Here is a 12,088-nt window from a genome sequence, read left to right on the forward strand (position 1 = left end):
GCATTAAAAGCAATGTCCCTGGTTCACATTTGGCTGGGGACATTTGTTGCATGTCATTCCTCCTTTCTTTCCCAATGTTTGCCGTCAGTCTCTATTCTGCTGTCAGATTAAGGGAGAAATACCCAAAATAAGTAAAAGAAATGTTTTAAGTCAGGTTATGAACTTGTCTGGACCAGATCGTCTGTATTTCAGTTTTTTTGTATTTTTTTTTCAAGTGTGGATTTTGGGAAACTTCTCTTCATTTTTTAAATTATGTCTGATGTTTTGTGTGAGAAGAAGATAAGACCCTTACTGACAACATTCTTCTAAACTGATACGACACCAAAGAAAAATCGCACATCAGATCAGTTGCACATTAACAGCCTCGGCTCCAGTCTGCAGCCCACCACTATAAAACCGACTCCATGTTGTCGCACATCTCGTGGTCCTCCAGGTTGTATATGAACTTTGTCCTGTTGGCTGGGTTCTGGGTGATCTCCTTGCCCAAATTGTCCAGAGTCACGTTGGAGGCGAAGAGTTCGGTGGGTGTGAGGTAACCCTCGCTGTTCTTGATGTACTTCCTGTAGTTCTTTCTCAAACACTGCCACGTGGTGGTGTACAGGAGGAAGGCTGACGACTTGAGGACGATGGCGATGCTGACGTACAGGTGCCTGTAGGCCACATTGTCATACAGCATGCAGGCTCCCTTCTCGCCACAGACTGTGCTCCAGAACAGGCAGGTGGAGTCGATGCCCATGCCGAAGATCAGAGGGGGAGGGATGAAGCCTGGAGCGGGAGGGGATTGTGGACAGACAGCAAGTCAAAAGGTCAAAAAGAATACCAGTTTGACTTCGGGTTTCCTTGATATCCACAAAGACAAGCCAATGAAGTTCGTTTCATTGAAGGTGAAAAATTGCTCTGACATTTACATCAGAGTAAAACTACAGGGCAACAGTGGACATGTCACACACACGATAGCTGGGACAAGCATGGCAATGTGAAACTTACTACAGAATGTGTATCAGGGCTGCACAGTTGATTGAAATATTCTCGGAATTTTACTATGACCAAGTGCAATATCATAGAAGCTGCAATTCTTCAATAAAGTAAAAATGTGTGACAACATGATAATAAAGTTCTACAGGGCTGCAGAGCAGGGTTGCCACAATAGCAGCCCAATGGTAGATCAAAACCAGACCGACGGCCAAAAAGACCAGTGCAGGCAGGCAGAGAGCGTAGGCTTATATTGTATTTGTGGGTTTTTATGTAGGTGTGCATGTGACATGTGCCAAATCTGAGTGTGTACATGCTGATCTGGAGTCAGTTTGGTATGATTTCAGTAGGAATAAATGCTTTCATTTCAAATATGGATGGGCATTTAATTTGCATGGCCATTAGGTCCACCCAACCAGCAGACAAAAAAAAATCATCCTGCAGCAACTCTTCAAAAGTAGCCCAATTCCCTGAAAAACGCAGACCTGGTAACCCTGCTGCAAAGATTCTGCCGCTGGCCTGGTAGGAAATGAAAATGGATTTTTTTTTTTTTGCCTAAAAATTATCATTCGCACTAATCCTGAATTATATGGCTATTGTCATCGCAATATAATTTTTTTTTACCTTATTGTGCAGCCCTAATATGTATCAATAAAAATCAAGAACAACAAACTGCTTTTCTGTGGATACAAGTAAAGTATTAAGTATATGAAGCAAATTGCTTACCTATCAGTCTCAGGAGCAGGAACAGAACTCCAAGGGCATAAGATTTAAGCTCTGGACTCACAGTTCTGAAAACAAGGATAGAATTGTAAATGATTTGTACTGGTGAGCTGAATACTCAGTTGTGGAAAGAAGCCATTTGTGGTTGAATGGAAGCAAACGTTAGGAGTTTCATTACCACTGAGGTCAAACCAGCTGGAGACCTCAGCGCTGTATACCCTATGGTTAAAAGATAATTCTTGTTTATTAAAAGTTGGGTCTGATGAATGGATGGATGAAGTAATTTTTGCTCACTGCACGGCCAAACTGTGGACACAACTGCAGCAAATGACCTGGGTGGTTGTCTAACTGAATAGTTCAACCTTTTTTGGAATTATCCTTATTTGCTTTTTTTGTTGTGACTTACAGTAGATGAAAAAATGATACCACTTACATATCTGTTCAATATGAAGTTACAATTACCACCAGCCAATTAGCTTAGCTTAGCATAAAGACTGGAAATGTAAGAAAGGGTAGCCTGGCTCCAAAGTTTCAAGTGGTGTAACTATTAATTAACAAACAACAGTTTGTCTGTCTGCTAAGCACTTTCCAGTCACCTGACGACCTCACAGTGACCAAGACTTGACGTCCTGCCAAAAATTACTGCATGTAACTCCATTATAAACTTGATATTTCTACACTTCTTAACTGTTTTTTTTTAACAGATTAAAGACACAAAATATAAAGAGTTAATTAGTGAGCTTTTGAGGTGCTGGTAGGTGGATTTTGATATCTTTGGACAGAGCGAGGCTAGCTGTGCCCCCCTGCTTTCAGTCTTCAGCCAAGCTCAGCTAACTGGCAGCTTACTGTAGCTTTATATTTACTGTACACACATAAGAGAGGTATCGGGCCTCTCATCTAACTCTCAGCAAGAAAGCAAACAAGTGTATTTTCCCAAATGGCAGACTATCTTTGTTTTTGTTCCAAAATCACAGCAGTTCTAACTTGGTTAGTACAGTTTTCTTATCACTCATAATCCATTTTTGCTCGCTCTGCCCCATATTGAACCCACAAGTGTCCCACATTTTACACTGGTTTATATTTCCAGAAATTTTTCACACTTTGTTTTAACTGTTGGTGATAAAATAAAATCTTACATTTAAAGGCTTTACTAAAGACTATAATTATTTAAGCCCAGCTTGAGGTAATATTAGGCTATTTTTAATATATTGTACTTATTTTTGCTCAAGAAATGCATATTGTAAGTAAAGAGTAAAGTAAAAAATACCTCAGACATCACACTAAATTAAATTCTGTAGATTTTTATGCTTTAAAACTGCAAAAAACAAACAAACAAACAAACAAAAAAAAAAAAAATCTGCAGATTCAGTTTGGGCTTGGTGATAATAATGTAATTCTATTAAAATATGGCTACAAATATAAAAAGCCCAGAGTTGTAAAAAACACAATATTATAATATTCTTTAATACGTAGACACATGTCCTTGATTTACTATATTATGTACAGTGATATTCAAACTCATATGAACATTTGTCTGTTCTGTACCCTACAATGTTCTTTGACATTATATATAACAAAAAGTCTTCCTGTGTGTCAACATTTTTCTGCACCTGAGATGAGTGAAATGTAAATCTAAACCTAATATGACTGACATTAAACTAAAGATGATCATTCTGAGACATGTTGGCGGATCAATGATATGACACATTGAATGCAAAATCCCTGGTTCACATTTGTTGTGTGTCCATCCTCCTCTCTTTCCTGATGTTTACTGCCAATAATTCCCAAAGTAACCAAAAGAAATGCAAGCTTATGGTTTTGTCAGGCAATAATGGACCAGATTATCTGTATTTCAGAGATGACTGAGGTGACTCTGATTCCATCATTGTGCGTTTGATCAGCCATAAATGTCAACGGCTCCCTCTTGTGGACAGTCTGTGCAAAGCAGCAGGTCTCCTTGCCTGATAAGGATGATGACCGAGGGTGTCTGGGCCATGGCTCCGATCATGCTGCACACACAGATGACACAGAGGAAGGTGAGGAAGGCCTGCTGACAGCCTGGACTGGGACACTTCCCTGGTAAAGCCACCGCATCCTCACTGTTGCTGGATATACACGTACAGCTGGTCAGGTTCTGACGCAAAGACAAGAAAGGTTGTTATGAACCGCTGCATGGTATTTATGTATGCTTGCATATGCATTATTCCTGTCCCCATCATTTAGTTTGAACTCTCCAGAGTCAGAGGTAGTCCTGACGCAGCTTGTTTCGATCAGAGTAAACTTCTTTACTCACTGGTTTGGTGCAGCCAGCGAAGCAGGCTGAGAGGTAGGTGACTCCATTGGAACCACAGACGGGGCTCACTGACGCTGTGTAACAGTTACAGTTACTGATGCACGCTGACTCAGGTCGCTGCGACAACTGCAGCGTCCTATGGAAGAGGTCAAAGGTCATGTTAGGGATTATATAAACTGTATAAGCCATGTTCACATGAAATAGAAATATCCACAGAAACAATTTGACATTTTCCTTTAGACTTGTTTCAATGTTTTAACTGAGTTTTAAAGAGTAAATCAGCACATGATTACATAGGGGCACTTTATGGGCTGAGTATTCAACCATTGTACTCTTCATGGCAACATGCAATCAGTGATATAGAAGCAAGAATATTATACTGTCAAATTATATTTACTTTTTCTTTAAAACTGCAAACAGTGTTATTAATTTTGAATTTTGTTTGTGTAACATTAGCTTTCTGGCTCATAGCTGAGCTAAAGGCAGTAGTGGACAATAATGAAATAAATTTAACTTTGAGTTTTTACAGATGTTTCTATAGGCTTTGTGTAGCAGAGTGGCTCTACAAGCAAGTCAGTGCATCATTAGATGGTTTCAGAGAGTTACAAGCTTCTGTAAATGCATCATGAAAACAATACAGCATGTATTAATATTAGAAAATGTACTTTGTAATTTGTACTTTTGAATACTTAAGTATTTTTAAAAGCAAGTACTTTAGTACTTTAACTCAAGTAAAATTTTAACTGAGCAACTTTCACTTGTAGTTGAGTAATATTTGACCAGGAGTATCTACACTTTGACTCAAGTACTGGGGTTGAGTACTTTGTCCACGACTGACTAAAGGGTCCTATGAGTCCTATTTTCTGGAGCAGTGAACATTTCCACTGCATAGCAAGTATTAGTTAAATCCATAGGTGCTACCGGGGAAACAGAGTTATGGCTTCTGAAAAAATTTAGACTTTGACTGCAAAACAAGTAAAAAAATATATAAATCAATGGTCTTACTTTTTTTCCTTTGGCAAGAGACCACGGTATAAGCGGGGTAATGTGTTAATAGTGTTAGGCATTTGACAGATGTCAGAGACATGTGAGGTAATAATGCCCAGTGAGGCGTCCATTATCAGGAATTAATGGACTCCACAGTGGCATCTGACAGTTCTGACCTCCACATTGTCCATTAATTCCTGATAATGGACTCCTCATTGGGCATTATCCCTTACACATTTCTGACAGCTGCTGTTAAATGCCTAACACTATAGTTACAACATGTTTTATAGTTTCAACCCATACATAGAGTGCAGTACTGAAGCAGCTGCCAGAAGGACCGGACTCAGAGAAAAAGTAACGATTACAAATCCATGAAATTACACAACCCGGGTAGACACAGTTTGACATTGCAGAGCTGTGGTCAGAGCCATAGATTCTATCTTGCACAAACCTCAGTCAGATGAATGATAAATGAAACAGGCAGTCTAGACTATTCAACTAAACAACCCTTCTGCTCCTGCACTCTTTCTGTTCCTTGGAGATGGAGGCGGGGATGACAGGTTAAAAAAGGGGGATGCATTTTGTTATTGTGCCAACAAGGTGGATAGGGTTCCTTCTCATCTGCTCTCAAATTGACTATACTGGCCATGTCTCAACTAAAAAGGTTCTCAACATTGTAGCGTTTCTGAATTTTTCTTTTTGATCATGTGAAAACAATTGCTTTTTAGCATATTTTTAGCATTTAGCACATTTGACATACATGACATTCATAATTACAATATGTTTCTTAAAAAAAACTACATACAAGCAATTCAGTAACTTGTGAAAAATACAACAGTAAGACCAGTTTAGCCAGAAGAAAAAATCTTTCAAAGACATCAATAGGTTTCCCTACTTACTCGTTACCGTAGGCGACCGTCACCCCAGCAACAGGTCCGGTATCACAGCCCAAGAAGAGGAAAGAGACATAGCAGGCTGTGGACACCAGGTTGACCAGCATGGCCATGCGGACAGCGCCCAGAGCTGACAGGTTCAGCTTCTTCACCAGCAGCCCCCCAAGGAAGATACCCAGACAGGCACAGGGGATGGCCGTCATACCTGGGGAGGAAAAAACCAGGGTGACCAATGTTTCCTGACAATTTTTACTGGCACAAATGTTGTAATTATAGTTCTTCATTTTTGAATTACTATTATTTTTTATTTTCATGTCCTATCTATAACCTGGTTCTCTTGCCTCTTGGTTTGTTTTTTTCTAAATTATTGTTAATTGGGTGCAAAAACTTTTTAATTTTTTAAGTTATCCAGCTCTTTGTTTTTCAGTAATTTAATTTTGATTTCACAGACTATGCTTTACTCTCTGTATCTATGCATGTTTGTACCATTTTATTTGTCTACAAATTCATAATCAAAATCAAGATATTCAATACACATTCTACATATTACATATATTCTTCTTCACAACTTATGGGGTAGGAAAAAAACCTTATTTACCCCCAAATCCTGCCCTCTCTCTGCCCTGATGGCTTGATGATAAAACACACAAGATTATGTTCTGGCTACCTAGCAGCTGATTGGCTGAGGAGGTGGTAAGGTTGAACTGCTGCTCCAGGTATTTTCCCAGGAAGGCAGCAAAGCCAGCAACCACAGCGATCTCCATGCAGGCTGCCAGAGTGATGCAGCTGAACACCGGATTGGAGAGAAGGTGCCTGGTTACCCGGGGGATGACTGGGTCGATGGAGAAGAAAATTGAGAAAATGAGGACATGGTAAGTAGTAAGAAAATACAGGGTTAAAGTTTGAACTTTTGAAAATCCCTCTTCTCTTCAGGCCAGGGTCTCCCCTATGTGCTCATCCTTACCTCTTAGATGCTCACAAACTGAGAGCCCGCTGTTTATGTCAAAGCCACGAATGGCCCCGTTGGGTTTGGAGCCCTGGTACTCCAGGGTGAGGGAGGAAGGCAGCATAGCCTGCTCACTCTCCCCTCCACCGTCCATGTCCTGCTCGTCCAGTGCCTGGGGGAAGCCAAACATGAAGAGGGCTGACAGGAAGAGTAAGGCACCGCAGAGGAGGAAGCCGCCCCACCACGCCCCGATCCAGCGAGGGTCATCTGGGGTGATGTCCAGCTTACCTGGATGGGGCAAGGTAAGGGAATTTACTGCAGTGGATGGATGTTGAATGATTTTATAAAATGGAATTTCACAGATCAAAGTGAAGAAATTGCACTAAGAGTAAATTCTTCATGTTAATTCTTCATCATAGGGAGAATTTATCCTCTTTTTCTTCTTTTCTTCTTTAGTGCTATCTATCCATCTAGAATGTTTTCTAATGGAATTAATATGCATTTGAAAAACTCAACAGCAGTGTCTCTTTCCAGAAATCATGACCAGGTTACTCAAGACAATCCAAAGAACTTGTTGTGAGCAGTTTCATGTAGGAACTATTTTCTTTCTACCAAACTTTATCTGTCAACCATATAGCCATGCTAGCTAGGCCACTGGTGCTTTTGTTATAGCTCAGCCAAGGAGTAGGACATTAATGTTTACATCCTGTGCTGTCATATACGCAAGCGTCTTCCTTATGGGTGTAACTGCGCAGGTGCAGTTTGGTAAAAAGAAAATAGTTCCTGCTAGGTATGGTAATGATTAATCATTGATCTATTAACTGCCCTTAAAGCTACTATGAGGAACTTTCATATTTTTTGATTTTCGAGGCCACTGTGGACAAAAGCAGTAGTCTCCACCATAATAACTACAAAAGATGACATAAAAAAATAAAATTATCAAAAGAAAACTCTCCTCTTGCTGGCTTTGACACACTACACTGTGAAAAAAAATAATGAAAAAATATATGTGTTTTGTGTCTTAGTAATTATTAATGTGTTCAGCTACTGGTTAAGGAAAATGTACAAAATCTGCAATCCTCGTTGTGCTCACAACAAGATTGGGGGGTTATCTCGAGTAACTGGGCCATGATCTCTGAAAAAAGACGTTGAGGCACTTTGAGCACCACAAGCAGAGTGACATTTAGTCCATCTAGCGGGTGCCGTCTAGTCTCATTATACTGGAGATAAGGCAGACATCTCTACCATGATATTTTCAAAACTCAGCAACTCAGACCAAAACTATCCTGATGGCTAAATATCACTAAAAGAAAAACAGGAAAATATAAATCTATCTGATTTTGGGATGAACTGTCCCTGTTTCTATTGTGGTATAATGTTATGGTATTATGGCTTCATTTTCCCATAAGGGTCAACAAAATTCAAGAATGTAGCTCAAGAAATGCAAAGAAAAACCAACTCACTGGTGTCGATGAAGACAGCATCAACATAGACTTTGGTACAGACAGAACCTAAGATGAAGCCACAGGCCGGGCCAAACACTAATGTTGAAAATAAAATACCTGCAAGACAGACAGAGAAAAAAGAGAATAAAAACAATCAGTCAGTCAGTCAAAATGGAAGGAACAACAGCAAAAACTCCAACAGAAATGCATTTCACCTCATTATTCAGCAGAGGGCAGCATCGTTTCAAGACTGTTAAGTGACCATTACTGAGGCCCTCTTATTAAATATGTGGTAACATGGAGCATCCTACAACAGGGAACACTTGTGTCATTAAACCCACTGTATGATTGAGAACAAAATGTGTTGTATTTCAAGGAAAGATTAAGTACTAAATTCATGCCAAGGGACTTTAAATTTCATCAGATGTCTCCCGCTGACAGATTTATTCACTGTCACTGTAATATGCAGCTCATAGGTTGCACAGTGTAATTGATCTAAGACTAGATTATCCAGCAGGATCGTAAATAATCAAGGAGGAAATGGGTTCTTAGCATAAGAGCTGTGGGGAACCACTGATGCAGCGGCTCTGCTTTATTTCCTCTTGAAAGCAACGCTTGCCCTGTTATGGCCCAGAGGCTGAGAGGTTTCCAGTAAGCAGCAGCAGACTGTGCAGGATTGTGTGTGTGTGTGTGTGTGTGTGTGTGTGTGTGTGTGTGTGTGGCAGTGAAACTCGGTTATCCATGCTGGTGGTGTGTGGAACAATAGGACTGAGCTCCAGTAGCCTGAGTGTTAATAACGGAGCCCAGAGCAGAGGAGGCTGCTCCCCGCTGATAGAATGAGAGAGCCAGTCAATTTTTCTGTGAGGGATGTAATGATTAGTGCTGTGCTTATCACCAGTGATAAATCTGAGAGAGGAATGGCGGCTTCCTTTTTCATAGTGTTATCAATGCATTTCTAAAGATAAATCTCCAGAAAGACAAATTGTTTCAACCAGACATTTTTTTTTTCTGTCTGTCATCTGAAAATCTGTTTCAGCACGAGAACATCACACCGTTAAAAGCAGTTTTTGGTAACTGTAATCCTTGACAAGAGATACACAGTGGGGAGATGACAAAAAAATGAGGGACACAGTGATTCATGAATGGAGACACATTCAGAATCCTTTTGACAGATTTTGGGCCTTTCAAGGACACAGACACCCAAATGTGTAAAGGACGATGTACAATGAGCAGGTCACCATTGTGAAGTAAAACCTGACAGGGTGATGTAAGTCTTGAATCACTCTGAAGGGGTTTATTTCACAATAATGACCTGCTTAAAAATCATTTTATTGCTCCTCCAGAGTCTATGATTGGAGCTGTGTCCATAGTAACAGCCTGTTCTTTATAACAACCATCTGTTATACATAGCATAGCTGATGGAGGCCGGTTTGATGACTGGGAATAAAGTACCGTTACCGTGGTGATGTACACCAACTCTGACCAGCACTCACACGGCACGTTCAGGGGGCATAGGATAGGTATGAACTGGTTGAAGAACAAGTTCGCATGAGTATTTGGTTTTGTGAAGTAATTTATTCCCAGGTTTTTAACGAGACGTGAATAAATATTCAACACATGTATATTTTGATAATTAAATTAATATCCTAAACTGGTGATGGCTAGTCGACTACTGGCTTTAACTAATGACTACTAGAAAATCTCATGGCCCAGACCATGGCTCTGAAATATCAGCTGCCTAACTATGCTGTGTATTGAGAAAAGCATGGTGCTGTCCTTGGTGCTGAAGTAGAAGACATACTTGTAATTAATTTTCTCAGTCCCACCCTTCTGTCAGTTTGGTCTCAGATCTATAATACTCTCTAAACTATAAGTACTCAATTCTATACTATAGAAGAATCTGGCTTGTGTGACTTGACATCTTCCTTCTAGACATCGTGTCTGCTGTTGCTTGCTAACAGTGACAGACCTTATACAATATATATGTTATGTGTATATATTATACAATGTTGTTTCACTTAGTTTTTTATAATCATTATTACCAAAGTCTAGTTTTTATTTGTATTCAAATTAAATAAAAATTTCAAACCTAGTTTTTTGTGTTTTAGTTAACTATAATAATCTTAGTCTGTACAAAATTCCATGGCAATTCATTCAATATTTGTTGAGAAACTGCAGTCTGGAACAAAGAGGTGGGCCGACCAACTGCATCACTAGAAACAGCTAGTTATGCAGCTGAAGATGTACAGTGTGTACAATTTGGAATGGAGTAGCACAAAATCTAAAAAAGATCATGATTGCAAACCTTGGCAAGTGTGAGGTAAGAGTGTGACTCACTGTTATTGTTGTTTTAGAGCAGGCATGATATAATTAAAAACTGAAGACATACTGTTGCTGTACAGTGCAGAGTGCTGGACAAATGTCTTCTAACTGGGGTGTTTCTAGAGGCTGCACTGACTGCCCCTGAAATCTGATTGAAGACTTAAAGAACAAAGTAAGCTTTATATTATTCTTGGATTGTGCCATTATGTCGTGTTGTGATTGGTAGACTATTTATTTATGTACTTTATACTGAAAAAAATAAACACAGAAATGTAAGAAAGGATTAGATGTTAGAAATAAAAGTAGATTTGAGAAGTAGTAAATTAATGCTATGCACTTGCATCCACAAGCACATACTTCCACCCCTGCACCCCACCTGGGCCACCCCAGTCCAAAAAGTCTGGACACACCCCTGCTTCCAACAGAATAAGAATGGACAGTGATGCAAACAATACAGAGCCATGTGAAAAGATAGTTCTTACAATTACTGAGTAGATCAAAAATAAATAATAATTAATTCGAACAATAAATAATATACTTTACATGTCATTCCCATTAATCTAGGCTGAACTAAGATGCATTGTGAGACTATGACATCAGACTGTGGCAGACTTTGACCAATAGTCACCCTGTTTTTCTCTCTGTCTGTCTGACTTTCTCTGTCAGCTAGATGCATTATGTTCATTTCAGCAGAGTCACTGATGCCGGCGGGGCTGCAGTCAGGTGACAGAGGGGGTCTGGGGTTACAGCCGGGCCGACTCAACAGCCTACCAATGAACAACCCCCCAACTCCAACTCTGCCTTCCACTAGGATCAAATCACAGACAAACACAGGACAACACAACTAATCCATAATGTATGTGATGCAGGGAGGATGGCAACACACACACACACACACACACACACACACACACACACACACACACACAGCAGTAAACCAGCGGAAAATGCTGGGTCACAGCCAATCTTATCTACAACACACCAAAGCTCCATAGTCTCTAAACTTCCCTGTGGGCACAGCCGGCTTTACTGTGTCCCGTATAGACTGGAGTGAGGTACTATAAGACCCTGGAGGGGCCTTCAAAGTGAAACAGCTGATGACAATAGCAGCAGTAAGCATGATGACGGAGAATTACCGGTAAGCTTTGTTGTGCCGTGAGAAAAGACAAAGAGCTCATAATCCTGCAGCAACAGCTGCTGGACACCCATCAGGAGAAGCATTCAGAACTGATGCCAGTCTGTTGTTTGGACTCAACAGTTGGTACATCTGAGGACATTTCCTTGGAGACCCAACTGAAGGCTCTCAGCAGTAAAAGAATGCTTTTATTATTGTGTAGTAAAAACTATACACGGTATTTGAATATTTTCTTGACACACATATCTGAAAGCAAGTCGCCTCAAAGTGTTTTCTGCTGAAAGAAATATTTGTACATTTAAATTAACGTAGAATTATAATTATTTGTGTCATTTTCATTTTAGATTGGAGTCAACAGAAATTTAAACGCAC

The 12,088-nt window shown here is 39.9% G+C and overlaps 1 protein-coding gene across 1 annotated transcript in view; it reads right to left on the reverse strand.

Annotated features, from left to right (window-relative positions):
• Nucleotides 1-226: 226 nt before the first annotated feature.
• LOC146333254 (solute carrier organic anion transporter family member 3A1-like) overlaps nt 227-12,088 on the reverse strand; it is a 37,101-nt gene continuing 25,239 nt past the window's right edge. The window contains exons 3-10 of the mRNA XM_084721579.1: nt 8,278-8,376; nt 6,833-7,102; nt 6,536-6,700; nt 5,875-6,073; nt 3,989-4,124; nt 3,657-3,829; nt 1,699-1,763; nt 227-765 (exon numbers count right to left, since the gene is read on the reverse strand). Coding sequence (XP_084577705.1) covers nt 389-765; nt 1,699-1,763; nt 3,657-3,829; nt 3,989-4,124; nt 5,875-6,073; nt 6,536-6,700; nt 6,833-7,102; nt 8,278-8,376 — 1,484 coding nt within the window. The 3' untranslated portion in view covers nt 227-388. The remainder of the gene's footprint in view (nt 766-1,698; nt 1,764-3,656; nt 3,830-3,988; nt 4,125-5,874; nt 6,074-6,535; nt 6,701-6,832; nt 7,103-8,277; nt 8,377-12,088) is intronic.

The sequence above is a fragment of the Lutjanus erythropterus genome, chromosome 1 (assembly GCF_056507025.1).
Source record: "Lutjanus erythropterus isolate fLutEry1 chromosome 1, fLutEry1.hap2, whole genome shotgun sequence".
NCBI classification, from domain to species: Eukaryota; Metazoa; Chordata; class Actinopteri; order Lutjaniformes; family Lutjanidae; genus Lutjanus; species Lutjanus erythropterus.